This window comes from Heptranchias perlo, chromosome 17 (genome assembly GCF_035084215.1).
Source record: "Heptranchias perlo isolate sHepPer1 chromosome 17, sHepPer1.hap1, whole genome shotgun sequence".
Taxonomy (NCBI): domain Eukaryota; kingdom Metazoa; phylum Chordata; class Chondrichthyes; order Hexanchiformes; family Hexanchidae; genus Heptranchias; species Heptranchias perlo.
Genome location: NC_090341.1, coordinates 16,832,187 through 16,848,670, shown reverse-complemented (window position 1 = coordinate 16,848,670; position 16,484 = coordinate 16,832,187). Strand labels below are relative to the sequence as shown.

The 16,484-nt window shown below is 41.7% G+C and overlaps 1 protein-coding gene across 4 annotated transcripts in view; it reads right to left on the bottom strand.

The window, feature by feature from the left end:
* The window catches only part of iars1 (isoleucyl-tRNA synthetase 1), a 180,739-nt gene that overhangs the window by 83,100 nt on the left and 81,155 nt on the right, over window positions 1-16,484 (bottom strand). For all 4 annotated transcript variants that reach the window (XM_067998627.1, XM_067998629.1, XM_067998630.1 and 1 more), the window contains exons 15-18: window positions 11,632-11,705; window positions 6,584-6,778; window positions 4,129-4,215; window positions 2,615-2,698 (exon numbers count right to left, since the gene is read on the bottom strand). In XM_067998627.1, the coding sequence (XP_067854728.1) occupies window positions 2,615-2,698; window positions 4,129-4,215; window positions 6,584-6,778; window positions 11,632-11,705 (440 nt within the window). The remainder of the gene's footprint in view (window positions 1-2,614; window positions 2,699-4,128; window positions 4,216-6,583; window positions 6,779-11,631; window positions 11,706-16,484) is intronic.

Here is a 16,484-nt window from a genome sequence, read left to right as displayed (position 1 = left end):
ATGCATTATTCACAACTTGTGCAGTATTTTTTAAAAGTTAATTTTTTTAAATTATGAAAATGCTGAATTTAGCTTTCTGCAGACTATTATGTACACAATAATTTATTTTTAAAAACAGAGGTGGCAAAATGCACCACGTAACTGATAAAACCACCAAATATATAGGTGTGTAAATGCTTTTAAGTCACATGATGATGATGATGCCAGGTTTCAAATAGACCAAGGGATTTTATTCTTTCCATTGTAACACGTCAGATTTTTAGGAGCATTTAAATAAGGTGGGTTATTCAACCAGACTATTTAGTCATATTACACAAAGAAGCAACTTTGCATGTCTTCAATATAAACTGATCGTATCACCCAGTGTTCAAGATTTTGATTTCAAATGAGGTGCAATCAGGAGTCCATAAACTGACGGCTACAGTTGCAAACAAAAATTGCAGGGCTGGTCTCTGCCCATCTTCATAAGCTAGAGTTCTCTACCATGTGAGCTGCAGTAAAATAGGTTGGAATACCAGACGACTGCAGAGGGATGGAATGTGGAATAGTGTCTACTGTTCTACACTTTACCATTTTAAAAAATTAATTCATGGGATTATTGCCAATCCCTAATTGCCCTCGAGAAGGTGGTGGTGAACCGCCTTCTTGAACCGCTGCAGTCCGCGTGATGAAGGTTCTCCCACAGTGCTGTTAGGTAGGACGTTCAAGGATTTTGACCCAGCGACGATGAAGGAACGGCGATATATTTCCAAGTCAACGATGGTGTGTGACCTGGAGGGGAACATGCAGTTGGTGGTGTTCCCATGCGCCTGCTGCCCTTGTCCTTCTAGGTGGTAGAGGCCGCGGGTTTGGGAGGGCTGTCGAAGAAGCCTTGGTGAGTTGCTGCAGTGCATCTTGTAGATAGTACATACTGTGGTCACGGTGTACCGGTGGTGGAGGGAGTGAACGTTTAGGGTGGTGGACAGGGTGCCAATCAAGCGGGCTGCTTTGTCCTGGATGGTGTCAAGCTTCTTGAGTGTTGTTGGAGCTGCACTCATACAGGCAACTGGGGAGTATTTCATCACACTCCTGACTTGTGCCTTATACGTGGTGGAAAGGCTTTGGGGCGTCAGGAGGTGAGTCACACGCCACAGGTGGTTAGACTCTCTCTTGTTGGAGAGAGTCATTGCCTGGCACTTAACTGAGGCGAATGTTACTTGCCACTTATCAGCCCAAGCCAAGGTCTTGCTGCACGTGAGCATCGACTTTCTTCATTATCTGAGGAATTGCAAATGGAACTGAACACTGTGCAGTCATCAGCGAACATCCCCATTTCTGACCTTATGATGGAGGGATGGTCATTGAAGATGGTTGGGCTTAGGACACTGCCTGAGGAACTCCCGCAGCGATGTCTCGGGGCCGAGATGATTGGCCTCCAACAGCCACTACCATCTTTCTTTGTGCTATGTATGACTCCAGCCACTGGAGAGTTTTCTCCCTGATTCGCACTGACTTCAATTTTACTCGGGCTCCTTGATGCCACACTTGGTTAAATGCTGCCTTGACGTCAAGGGCAGTCGCTCTCACCTTTGGTATTCAGATCTTTTGTCCATGTTTGGACCAAGGCTGTAATGAGGTCTGGAGCCGAGTGGTCCTGGCGGAACCTAAACTGAGCGTCGGTGAGCAGATTATTGGTGAGTAAGTGCCGCTTGATAGCACTGTCGACGACACCTTCCATCACTTTGCTGATGATTGAGAATAGACTGATGGGGCGGTAATTGGCCGGATTGGATTTGTCCTGCTTTTTTGTGGACAGGACAGACCTGAGCAATTTTCCACTTTGTCAGGTAGATGCCAGTGTTGTAGCTGTACTGGAACAGCCTGGCACGAGGCACAGCTGGTTCTGGAGCACAAGTCTTCAGTACTACAGCCGGGATGTTGTCAGGGGCCAAGCCTTTGCTGCATCCAGTGCGCTCAGCCGTTTCTTGATATCACGTGGAGCGTGATCACCATTCTCAGCCATGGTGTCATGGAAAAACACGAAGTGGAAGAAAACATTTTAAACATCTTTAAAAAGGGGTCGGGGATGGGAAATTCAATATAAAATACAATTTGTAAAAACATAGGTACGCTTATGTTATAGTATAGAGGTCCAGGAATCTATTCTGAACAACTTGGGATGCCACTTTGACGTACTTTAATGTCGCCAATAATAGACAAGAAGAAACAATAGAAAATCTTATAAATGTGATAAAAGTATTCTCGTAATACTTTTCTTATTGCTTTGGGTGAACATAGCTGCTGATTCTCTCCTGTTACCCTTGATTAGCCTGGGTGATGTACTCTTGATTAATAACTCATTAATACTTCAGTTTTTCTTTCTGCACAGCCAATTTATCTTCGACATCTCATATCATTTGAATAAATGTACGTAACAACATAGGAATTGCTAGACGAAAAAAGACCAAGGTCCATCTAATTCGCCTTCTACCATCCTGGTAGTTGCACGATATGACAATAATGGAGTCATTGACTAATGTGCATCTCTCATTGGCTGCTGAAGTTAATAGTTCAACATTTTCTGGAAAGATGCTTAAAAACCAAATAAGGTGCCATAAAAGGATGTACATCTTACCTCAGTGCATCTGCGCCGTAGCCATTTACAATATGAATCGGATCTGGATAGTTCTTTTTACGCTTGCTCATTTTCTGACCATCGCTAAATGAAGATAACAACAGGAATATGGTTCATTGGTTACATATTAAAAATTGCATGCATTTTTGAACTGAAAATAAAGAAATGTTATAATTAAACAAATAGTTCATTTGCAGTTTGATTTTCATTAATGCAGCTGTAACTTCCTAATTGCAATTCTGACAAGATCATATCAATGTTGAACTCAACTTTACCATGTCCTAATCTATTAACATCACATGTTCAATCCTATTTTCATTCCTGGTAAAATTAATTTTCTTTGGCAAAATTCCTCCCTTGGGACTTAAATATTATATTGACTTGTCTTCAAGTCCAGTAAAATCAAAAGTTCATATTTCAAGAGTTGGTCCACAAATGCAAGCTTGCCTAAGACGTCTTCTGTTACCTTTAAATCTACCCTAATCTCCACAGCCTGAATTACTACAAAATGCCACTCAAAAGTTATGTCTTAATTTTTTTTTTAAAAACCCGCTGCAGATAGACTTCCATTCTCTGCACCACATTTGCCTCCAGAAAACAGAGTTTATGGGAGTCTTGAGAATGTGACCCAATTCACTCCATTACAGGAAAGGACTTGGCGGTAGGGGTTAAAGCCATTCACTTTCGACTTCCAGATACAGTAGAATGCAGAGGAACTTATCCAAAAATGATGCCCAGAATTTACTGAACCCTGTACAGCCTCTATCCCTCCCTCTCAGATGAACACCGGCCTCAATGGCACAATTAACATATTCCAGTCCTTCCATGCCTCTAGCCATTCTGGACAAGGGTCCTGCAAGTTGCTAAATTTGACAATCTTTCCAAACACTGTCTCATCGCAATTAGCCTACTACCTGGGGATCTCCTCCAAAACCATTGCAGGCTAGAGTTAGTTTTGCAAATCTGAATTGCCTTACTGTGGCACAGTATATTCCAATACGTCCCTTAACTAGGCACAAATAGTACAAAGTCTCTAGAATATTTGTACAGCTAATACCTGGACTATGTTTGGAACTGAGCAAGCTCTTAGCTATTTCAGCCTTTTACCTAACAGTCCAGTCCCTAACTCCCCCCCCCCCCGTCCCACACATGAAGGCAGCTGACCAAATTGAGACCAGGGAGAAGGGGGGAAAAAAAGTACATCTGTATTGATCCTCAACTACTGTAGAACTGCTCCCAGACAACAACAATGGTCCCTCGAGAAAATTAATTACAGATAATACAGGTTATATTAGAGCTTAAACTAAAAGTTGGTTCATTTGATGATGAGTGATCAATGTGTACATAACCCAAAGCATTAAACTGAACCCTGAAACTTCACAGAAAAGAATGTTCTAATCCTATAGGACTGTCCTGATGCCAGCATACAGTATGAATCTTAATAATGCTGAAAATTCAAATACAAAATATACTTTTAATGATCATTGATGTAGAAATATTAGAGACGGTCTTACCTTGCTAGTACTAGACCATTTACTATTACATTCCTGAAAGGTGGTTTGCCAAATAGAGCTGTAGATAGTACCAGTAGGGTATAAAACCTAAGGAAACAGTCATACACTTAGAAAACCTGAGCATTTTTAAAAATCAAATTAATAATCTCTTGTTCAAAAAACTTCAGTGTTTTTATAACTCACATCCTATAATGTTACATTATGCTAGATTAATTATACCTGCTCTTCCTATATAGGTGAATACCCTCTCCTCTCACTGTTTCCACTACTTAGCAAGTAACAAAACAAATGTCAGTGATGCTTTATCTTCCCAATGCATTGCTTGAGCCCTTCCATAACTTGTTCATTTCCCATGTTTTGCCTCCACCAATCTTAATCACTGCGCAGAGATAAGGTGCAGAAAGACAAACAAAAGAAATGGAAAAACATTTCTACAAATACAACTTCAATAATTCTACTACACTTCTTTGGTAATTTGAAGATGTAAAAAAGATTTACAAGGATGATACCAGAACTGAGGGGTTATAACTATCAGGAAAGACTAAACAGGCTGGGGGTCTTTTCTCTAGAAAAGAGAAGGCTGAGAGGTGACCTGATAGAGGTCTTTAAAATTATAAAGGGGTTTGACAGGGTAGACATAGGGAAGATGTTTCCACTTGTGGGGGAGTCCAAGACTAGAGGACACAAATATAAGACAGTCACTAATAAATCCAATAAGGAATTCAGGAGAAACTTATTCAACCAGACAGTGGTTAGAATGTGGAACTTGCTACCACATGGAATAGTTGAGGTGAATAGCATAGATGTATTTAAGGGGCAGCCAGATGAGTACATGAAGGAGAAAGGATTAGGATATTCCCATAGGGTTAGATGAAGTAGGTTCATGTGGAGCATTAAACACCGGCATAGGCCAGTTGGCCTTTCTCTGTGCTGTAAATTCTATGTAACTCATCAGCCACTCTCCGAACAAAAGCCAAGATAGGTATGAAGAAAACCAGCTGCACAGGAATCTGGTTTGGTCAGGAAGAGCAGTAATGTTTTTAAAAAGTGTGCCGGTCGTGACTGTTTTCTCCTCAAAATTTTGAATTGGTCCAGGTCTATTGACTGAAGAATTGAGCCAATTCAGCATCATAGTTTACAACTCTCCTGCCAGTGGAGGTACCACAGCACCGCCACTAGTGTGAAGATGTCACTACAGCACAAGAAGTTTAAATAGGCAGCTTCTATTATAAATGTGCACATGAAAATATATAATGGAAATATAAGGGGAGAATGTATGATTTTAAAATGGGGACTGAATTACATCTGCGCATCCTGGCCCAATTATCTCCCGCTCTCAAACAGCTTCACTTTAAGACTTCACTTGGCCTCGACTCCCTGTGTGCAATGCCACAAGACATTGACTAATTATTTATTCACATATACACAGACATCCTACAAAAGTATATAATTGTACTTAAAAACAAATGTTTTTTTTAAAACTGTGTGCACAGACAACACCATTAATGAGAGGAGCAGAATTAACTAAGCACAGTTTACACAACATTATGGAGGAAGATCATCTGTTCAAATAACAGTGTGAACATTTCAAAAGGGGACAGTGGTGCTTATTTTTTTTTTGCTTTGTAGAATAGTATAGCAGTTCAATAAATGGAAGAAATTTATTCAATCCTGCATTAAACATTTTTCCTACCAATATACCCTTTGCACACTAATATCTTCAAAGGCTGAAACAAATTCACTAATCAATATAGTCAGCTGTTAAAACTAACCTAACAAAAATAAATTGTAAACAGAATTCCTAATACATATTTTCTCAAGTACAAAAATTTGTTATTTTTTCTGAACTGTAGCATTTTGAACTCAAATTATGGGAGTCATTTATTGCATTTCTTGTTCAAGTTCAGCCTTCAGTTATATTACACAATTATCTGTTTGGTGTCCTTCACATTGAATGCGCTTGGGTAGTCTTAGTCTCAATTTATTTTCCAGTGGGAATAAGTTCACAGCACTCAAGCAAACCAAAGTTTCACATTATTTGTAAAATCTCACTTAGAGACCACCAAGGTAGCTGATGTGAAATATGAAAATAGCAAATGGAAATATCATATAGGTACAATAAGAAGTGCTGTTCTGAATCTGGGATGTAGATTTGTTGGGGTAGTATAGGGGGAACTTCATCAACCTTTACATGACCTGAAAATGTGGTGTACAGAAACTGGTCACAAGAGTGAAAAATGTTCTGTTCCCACTATTATCATCCTTCTTGTGGACAAACATGATTCAATAAGGCATTTCATTTTAAATTAGAGATAACAACTTCAGTGAATCATCAGCCTCAAGCCTTCATTGTACCTATGTTCCTCCATCAAACACTATGAAAATCATAACATGCTCATGGAATTAATCACTAGACAAAACAATTAAATTGCTAGGGTAGAAATTAGTTCTTTACCATCCTCTTGTTTGGTCAATTCCCTCAGCAATGAAGTCTGCTGGGAAGCTGTCCTCAAATTCTCTTCTGTTTTCAAAGGGATAGTGAACCTGAGCGTACGGCATGCTTCCACTTTCAAACCAGCAATCAAAGACCTCAGAAACTCGTCGCAGGACACCTTTTCCACAACGTGATGGGATGGTGATGTGATCCACACTGGAAAAGAAAATATGATCAATGCATCAATCAGAAAGATGGAAAAGGCAAGAAACAATCACCAATACATTGTACTTTGCAAGAAATGCAATTACGACCATAAAATCAAACGTTTTCTACAGTACAACAGTGACTACACATCATAGAAAGTTATGGCACAGAAGGAGACCATTCGGCCCATCGTGTCTACGCCGGCTGAAAGAGCTATTCAGCTTAATCCCACTTTCCAGCACTTGGTCCGTAACCCTGTAGGTTAAGGCACTTCAAGTGAACATCCAAGTACTTTTTAAATGAGTTAAAGGTTTCTGCCTCTACCGCCCTTTCAGGCAGTGAGTTCCAGACCCCGACCACCCTTTGGGTGAAAAAGATTCTCCTCAGCTCCCCTCTAAACCTTCTACCAATTACTTTAAATCCATGCCCCCTAGTCACTGATCCCTCTGCTAAGGGAAATAGGTCCTCCCTATCCACTCTATTTAGTCCCATCATAATTTTAAATACTTTAATTAAACCTCCCCTCAGCCTCCTTTGTTCCAAAGAAAATAACCCCAGCCTATCCCATCTTTTCTCATAGCTAAAATTCCCCAGCCCTGGCAATTATCCTCATAAATCTCCTCTGTACCCTCTCTAGTGCAATCACATCATAAGTACTTCATTGGTTGTGAAATACTTTGGGACATTCTGAGGTTGCGAAAGGCGCTATATAAATGCAAGTCTTCCTTTCTTTATGAAAAGCATTTTTCCCTGTTTCTGAAGATACTGAGAGATATGGTACTACAGGTGCCAACACCCTTCATTACCCTCGCCCAAGTAGCCATTCTTTGTGCATGAGCTTAGACAGAGAACTTCCAGTTGTCTATTTAATTGAGGGTAGCTGCACAGCAAAAACTGTCATAACAGAGATTCTTAAGTGGTTCTCATCCTTCCTAGCCTGGAAACATCGAGATCTATTGCAATGCCCCAATGTTGTTCTAGCTGGGGTTGGCTAATTTAACCCAGATCAGTTATTGAACATGGAACTCTCTCGATCTGTATGGTTCAGCAGCAGTGATAACATGATAGTTGTTTCTCCTGCAATATGCTCACCCACAATTAACTGATAGAACAGTAATTCTATTTAGATCCACAAATAATGCTGACGTTCTTGCAACAGAAGGGAAGACTTTTAGTCTACAGCTTATTCATAAAATTGTATTTTGAATGCTTTTAATCAACTTGGGAAAATGCTGGATACACACTCGGAAATTATATTGATTTATGATGGTTTAATATATACTAGCATTTAATTATTGTATGAGCAGGATATTAGCTAAATAGGTGGTTGTCACAACTTTAAAATCTTTGTGTACTTGTCAATTTCCCATGGTAATGTACATGGGAAGTAAAGGCCAAGTGTGGTCTTCAGGTGAAGTGTGGTTAAAGGACAGGGGTTAATTAGGCCAGGGTGCACAGATGTAATTCAGTCCCATCTTAAAGTCATACATTCTGTCCTTGTTGGTTTATTGCCATTATAAATTCCTATGTTCACATGAATAACAGAAACTGTCTATGTAAACATGTCACATTGTAATTACACCCTCCAGCCAGTGGAAGCAATGTTGTGCATATGGATTTTCAAAATGCATTTTATTCGGCGCCACATCAGAGACATTCCTAAAGTTAAAGCACATGGTGTTCAAGGGAATGTGGCAACATGAATAAGAAGTTGGTAGGACAGGAAAAAAAGACTAGTGTTTGGTGGATGTTTTCAGACTGGAGGAGGGTAAGCAGTGTTAGCCTTCAGGGCTAGTGTTGGGATCATTATATATATAAAAAAATCAATTATCTGGATTTGGGTATGGAGGGCACAATATCAAAATTTGCAAACAGCACAAAAACAGGGAGCATGGTTAAGTGTGAAGAGGATTGTATGGGACTTCAGGTGGACACAGCAAATAGATTGGATGGTTAAATGTCAGATGAAATTTAAAGTGGAAAAATGTGAGGTGATACATTGAGAGGAAAATTAAGACGAAATATACAATAAATGATAAACTTAAATACTGTACCGAGTAAAACTGAAATACTTTAAACTGCAGTACACTACTCAGATCACACAATTACTGCTGAGTTTGTCATCTGTTAGATTCTTAACATCCCTCACATATAAATTAGAAAAAAAAATTTATATTCCAGAATGCAGTGGCATTATAGCTGTGGTTTTTATCAAGAAGTGTTCTATTCTGGTTCCCAGATATTGCCAAGGGAGAAATTGCTTCATGGCAGCCAGGACCTGTCCCAGATAAATCAATCTCAAAACTACATGTACAAAAAGGCTTCCCAAGAAGTTTCAATGCATCTTAATAAAAATTAAACATTTTTTAAAAAAAGATGTTTACAATCCCATAAAATAGCTAGGCTTCACTCCAACAAAACATCGTGATATAATGTTCCATTTTTCAGTTCAGCATTTACACTTCAACCGCCCAGGCAGGATGGCAGTTTCAATTACTGTCAGATATCAAAAATAAACTCATTGACATATTAACACATGCAAACTCCAGAATTGATAAATTTAATTTCTCCGACATCTGAACCATTGGAGATATGAATGAAAGAAGATGATAATACCTAAATATTACCACCCCACAAAATGTCAAATTTCTGGCTGTAACATAAAACAAATCAAACAAGTCAGCAGTGTGCTTGTACCTTCAGTTCATAGAATCAAAGAAAATTTACGGCACAGAAGGAGGCTATTCGGCCCCGTAGGTTATGGCACTTCAGGTGCACATCCAGGTACTTTTTAAATGAATTGAGGATTTTGCCTCTGCCGCCCTTTCAGGCAGTGGGTTCCAGACCCTCTGGGTGAAAATTTTTTTGCTCAGCTCCCCTGTAATCATTCTACCGATCTATTTAAATCTATGCCCCCTGATTATTGACCTCTCTGCTAATGGAAATAGGTCCCTTCTTATCCACATGCTCGCATGCAAGAAACATTCATGCCAGACAAGTGCCAGGCAATGACCATCTCTAACAAGAGAGAGTCTAACCACCTCCCCATGACATTCAACGGCATTACAATCGTCGAATCCCCCACCATCAACATCCTGGGGGTCACCATTGACCAGAAACTTAACTGGACCAGCCACATAAATACTGTGGCTACAAGAGCAGGTCAGAGACTGGATATTCTGTGGCGAGTAACTCACCTCCTGATTCCCCAAAGCCTTTCCACCATCTACAAAGCACAAGTCAGGAGTGTGATGGAATACTCTCCACTTGCCAGGATGAGTGCAGCTCCAACAACACAAGAAGCTCGACACCATCCAGGACAAAGCAGCCCACTTGATTGGCACCCCACCCACCACCCTAAATATTCACTTCCTTCACCACTGACACAAGGTGGCTGCAATGTGTACCATCCGCAGGATGCACTGCAAAAACTCGCCAAGGGTTCTTCGACAGCACCTCCAAAATCTGCATCCTGTACCACCTGGAAGGACAAGGGCAGCAGGCACATGGGACAACACCACCTGCATATTCCCCTCCAAGTCACACACCATCGTGAATTGGAATTATATCGCCGTTCCTTCATCGTCGCTAAGTCAAAATCCTGGAACTCCCTTACCTAACAGCACTGTGGGAGAACCTTCACCACAGGGACTGCAGCGGTTCAAGAAGGCAGCTCGGCACCACCTTCTCAAGGGCAATTAGGGATGGGCAATAAATGCTGGCCTTACCAGCGACGCCCACATCCCATGAACAAATTTTTTAAAATTCTATCTCGGCCCCTCATAATTTTGTACACCTCAATTAAATCACCCCTCAGCCTCCTCTGTCACTCAGCAAATTGCGAAATGCATTCCAAATGGGCATTTTAACCCTTATTTGACTAATGCTATCATTATACTCTCAGCATTTTGCAACATCCATCTGCTTCTGTGCATCATTCTACTTACAAATAAATCTATTAACTTTAGTCTGTACATGCTCGTCAAATAGTGTGGCATTTTTTGTACCTGTACACATGATATCAACGTAGTTGCTACCAGTGATTAGTGGACAATTATTAATTCCCCAGCAGGCTCTCAAATTTATAGCACATATAAAGGCACAGGTTTTGGTTTACTGGAGACTTGGTCCATTTGTGGGAACTTTTTTTTGCCATGAGCTCTAAACAAACTGTTGTTCCTGTTCCATAACAGGAATCACCAACTCCATTGGATAAGATGTAGCCACTTTGTGAATTAAGAACGAACTGGCATTTATATAACTCCTTTCACAACCCCAGGGTGTCACAAAGCGCTTTACTGCGCTATGAGCAGTCGATGCTATAATGCAGGGAAATGGGGTAGCCAATTTGTGCACACCAGTGAGATATATGATCACGTAATCAGTTTATTTTTTAAAAAAAGGTTGACAGCTAAGTATTGGCTAGGACACCAGAAGAACTCCCCTGCTCTTCTTTGAATAGTGCCTTGGATCTTTTACGTCCACCTGAGAGGGCAGACGAGATCTCAGTTTAACATCGCATCCGAAAGACAGCACCTCCGACAGTGAAGCACTCGCTCAGCATTGCTCTGAAGTGTCTGCCTGGATTAAGTGCTCAAGTCTCTGGACTGGGGCTTGAACGCACGACCTTCTGACTCAGAGGTGGGAGTGCTACCACTGAGCCAAAGCTGTACTCAATCTGGTCAGAGCACAAGGAGAGCTAATCCAATTACAACATGTTATACTGCGAACCAAAGTTGATCTCAATAGCTTTGTATTTCAGGGTCATAAATAAAACACCTGGTTAGGCCAACAAAAAAAATCCTTGACTAAAATGTTTTAAATAGGACATTCATAATGCTCACATTCAAAAAATGACTCACCTTTCTCGATGAAGATCTTCAATTTTGATTCCACTCAGCACTTCCAACTCTGCCACTGATCCCACACATACCACCTGTCAACAGAATAATTTTTTCAGAAATACTGCATTCCTGTACATCAAAGCAATCCATCCCGACAATAAGCAGCAAAAATAATTCTAATGAAATAATTCTCATTAAGTACACACTGCACGGAAAGCCGACAAGCAGTGAAACTCTGCTGATGTACAAACCAGATGTAAATTTTATTGTAAGATGTACCAATATAATACAAAAGAGAGTGTATGGGAAAAGATTAGGAGGTAACATAAAAATCTTTTATGAGTACATAAAAGTAAAAGGATCATTAAAAGGAATGGTGGTACCGATTAGGGACAAAAAAGGAAATCTACTTGTGGAAGCAGACGGTTTAACTGAGGTACTGAATGAGTACTTTGCATCCGTCTTCACAAAAGAGGATGAAATTAATGTTGCAGTAGAGGAGGGGGGAGTATTGGATAGGATAAAAATAGATAGAAACAAGGTGCTAAATAGGTTGGCATCACTCAAAGTTCACAAGTCACCCGTCCAAATGGGATGCATCCTAGGTTGCTGAGGGAAGCAAGGGTGGAGATAGCAGAAGCTCTGACCAAATCTTTCAATCCTCCTGGGATATGGGAGTAGTGCCAGAGGACTGGAGGATTGCAAATGTTACACTTCTGTTCAAAAAAGGGGAGAGGGATAAACCTGGTAACTACAGGCCAGTCAGTCTAACATCAGTGGTAGGAAAACTATTCTCTGTTTAACAGACAGGAAACAGAGAGTAGGAATAAATGGGTCTTTTTCGGGATGGCAGGCGGTGACTAGTGGGGTACCGCAGGGATCAGTGCTTGGGCCCCAGCTATTCACAATATATATGAATGATTTGGATGAGGGAACCAAATGTAACATTTCCAAGTTTGCTGGCGACACAAAACTAGGTGGGATCGTGAGTTGTGAGGAGGATGCAAAGAGGCTTCAGGGCGATTTAGACAAGTTGAGTGAGTGGGCAAATACATGGCAGATGCAGTATAATGTGGATAAATGTGAAGTTATCCACTTCGGAACGAAAAACAGAGGCGGGGTATTATTTAAATGGTGATAGATTGGGAAATGTTGACGTACAAAGGGACCTGGGAGTCCTTGTACACCAGTCAGCGAAAGCAAAAATGCAGTTACAGCAAGCAGTTAGGAAGACAAATGGTATGTTGGTCCTCATTGCAAGAGGATTTGAGTACAGGAGCAAGAATGTCTTACTGCAGTTATACAGGGCCTTGGTGAGACCACACCTGGAGTATTGTGTGCAGTTTTGGTCTCCTTATCTGAGGCAGGATATACTTGCCATAGAGGGAGTGCAGCGAAGGTTCACCAGACTGATCTCTGGGATGGCAGGACTGTCATATGAGGAGAGATTGGGTCGACTCGGCCTGTATTCATTCGAGTTTAGAAGAACGAGAGGGGATCTCAAACGTATAAAATTCTGACAGGATTAGACAGACTGGATGCAGGGAGAATTTTTCCCCTGGCTGGGGAGTCCAAAATGAGGAGTCACAGTCTCAGGATACGGGGTAGGACATTTAGGACTGAGATGAGGAGAATTTTCTTCACTGAGAGGATGGTGAACCTGTGGAATTCTCTACCACAGAAGGCTGTGGAGGTCAAGTCACTGAATATATTTAAGAAGGAGCTAGACAGATTTCTAGACACAAAAGGCATCAAGGGGTATGAGGAGTGAGCGGGAATATGGTATTGAGATAGAGGATCAGCCATGATCATATTGAATGGCGGAGCAGGCTCGAAGGGCCGAATGGCCTACTCCTGCTCCGATTTTCTATGTTTCTCCTACAGACCACTGTCAAGGACAAAATTAATTCTCACTTGGAGAAGCCAGGGACAGCCAGCACGGATTTGTTAAAGGCAAATTGTCTCTGACGAACCTCATTGAGTTCTTTGATGAAGTAACAGGGAGGGTTGAAGAAGGTAGTGCAGTAGATGTTGTATGTATGGACTTTCAAAAGGCATTTGATACAGTAGAGAAATCAGGAGGGCAAAAAGGGGACATGAGATTGCTTTGGCAGATAAGGCAAAGGTGAATCCAAAGAGCTTCTACAAATACATAAAGGGCAAAAGAGTAACTAGGGAGAAAGTAGGGCCTCTGAAGGATCAACAAGGTCATCTATGTGCGGAACCACAAGAGATGGGTGAGATCCTAAATGAATATTTCGCATCGGTATTTACGGTTGAGAAAGGCATGGATGTTAGGGAACTTGGGGAAATAAATAGTGATGTCTTGAGGAGTGTACATATTACAGAGAGGGAGGTGCTGGAAGTCTTAACGCGCATCAAGGTAGATAAATCTCCGGGACCTGATGAAATGTATCCCAGGACGTTATGGGAGGTTAGGGAGGAAATTGCGGGTCCCCTAGCAGAGATATTTGAATCATCCACCGCTACAGGTGAGGTGCCTGAAGATTGGAGGGTAGCAAATGTTGTGCCTTTGTTTAAGAAGGGCGGCAGAGAAAAGCCTGGGAACTACAGACCGGTGAGCCTGACATCTGTAGTGGGTAAGTTGTTAGAGGGTATTCTGAGAGACAGGATCTACGGGCATTTGGAGAGGCAGGGACTAATTAGGAACAGTCAGCATGGTTTTGTGAGAGGAAAATCATGTCTCACGAATTTGATTGAGTTTTTTGAAGGGGTAACCAAGAAGATAGATGAGGGCTGTGCAGTGGACGTGGTCTACATGGACTTTAGCAAAGCCTTTGACAAGGTACCGCATGGTAGGTTGTTACATAAGGTTAAATCTCACGGGATCCAAGGTGAGGTAGCCAATTGGATACAACATTGGCTTGACGACAGAAGACAGAGGGTGGGTGTAGAGGGTTGTTTTTCAAATTGGAGGCCTGTGACCAGCGGTGTGCCTCAGGGATCGGTGCTGGGTCCGCTGTTATTTGTTATTTATATTAATGATTTGGATGAGAATTTAGGAGGCATGGTTAGTAAGTTTGCAGATGACACCAAGATTGGTGGCATTGTGGACAGTGAAGAAGGTTATCTAGGATTGCAACGGGATCTTGATAAATTGGGCCAGTGGGCCGATGAATGGCAGATGGAGTTTAATTTAGATAAATGTGAGGTGATGCATTTTGGTAGATCGAATCGGGCCAGGACCTACTCCGTTAATGGTAGGGCGTTGGGGAGAGTTATAGAACAAAGAGATCTAGGAGTACAGGTTCATAGCTCCTTGAAAGTGGAGTCACAGGTGGATAGGGTGGTGAAGAAGGCATTCAGCATGCTTGGTTTCATTGGTCAGAACATTGAATACAGGAGTTGGGATGTCTTGTTGAAGTTGTACAAGACATTAGTTAGGCCAAACTTGGAATACTGTGTACAGTTCTGGTCACCCTATTATAGAAAGGATATTATTAAACTAGAAAGAGTGCAGAAAAGATTTACTAGGATGCTGCCGGGACTTGATGGTTTGACTTATAGGGAGAGGTTGGATAGACTGGGACTTTTTTCCCTGGAGAGTAGGAGGTTGAGGGGTGATCTTATAGAAGTCTATAAAATAATGAGGGGCATAGATAAGGTAGATAGTCAAAATCTTTTCCCAAAGGTAGGGGAGTCTATAACGAGGGGACATAGATTTAAGGTGAGAGGGGAGAGATACAAAAGGGTCCAGAGGGGCAATTTTTTCACTCAAAGGGTGGTGAGTGTCTGGAACGAGCTGCCAGAGGCAGTAGTAGAGGCGGGTACAATTTTGTCTTTTAAAAAGCATTTGGACAGTTACATGGGTAAGATGGGTATAGAGGGATATGGGCCAAGTGCAGGCAATTGGGACTAGCTTAGTGGTATAAACTGGGCAACATGGACATGTTGGGCCGAAGGGCCTGTTTCCATGTTGTAAACTTCTATGATTCTATGATTCTAGTATCAGATAAACTGGATTACTCCCGGTGCCATGTGCTAGTGTATATAGAAATAGGGATGAAGCAGATGAATGCGTGGCTGGACAGATGGTGCAGGAGGGAGGGCTTTAGATTCCTGGGGCATTGATATCAGTTCTGGGGGAGGTGGGACCTGTACAGGCCGGACGGGTTACACGTCAACAGAGCTGGGACCAACGTCCTCGTGGAGAGATTCACTACTGCTGTGGGGGAGGGTTTAAACTAATTTGGCCGGGGATGAGCATCAGGATGTAGCACTGGAAAGGAAAAACAAGGTGCACAAAGGATTGGGAGAGACAGATAGCACTGGAGTGAGAAATAGTACGGTATTAGGTGGGATCGGACTAAGCGAGACTACAAGGTCTAAGACAGGTTTACAGTGCATGCATGTAAACGCACGAAGCGTAGTAAACAAGGTTGGGGAGCTGCAGGCGCAATTAGCCACGTGGAAATACGATGTGGCGATAACGGAGACCTGGCTCAAAAAAGGGCAGGATTGGGTACTTAATAATCCTGGACATAAGGTGTTCAGGAAAGATAGGGAAGGAAAGAAAGGAGTGGGGGTGGCAGTATTGATTGAATACTGCAGTGCTGGAGAGAGAGGATGTCCAGGAGGGGTCAAGGACAGAACCTATGTGGTTAGAGTTAAGAAACAATAGAGGTGCCATTACACTACTGGGAATAGACTATAGGCCATCAACTAGTGGGAAGGATATAGAGGAGCAAATTTGTAGGGAAATTACAGAGAGGTGCAAGAGCCATACAGCAGTGATAAAGGGGGACTTCAACTATCCTAGTATAGACTGGGATAGTAATAGTGTAAAGGGCAAAGAGGGGACGGAATTTTTAAAGTGTGTTCAGGAGAACTTTCTTGACAGTACGTTTCCG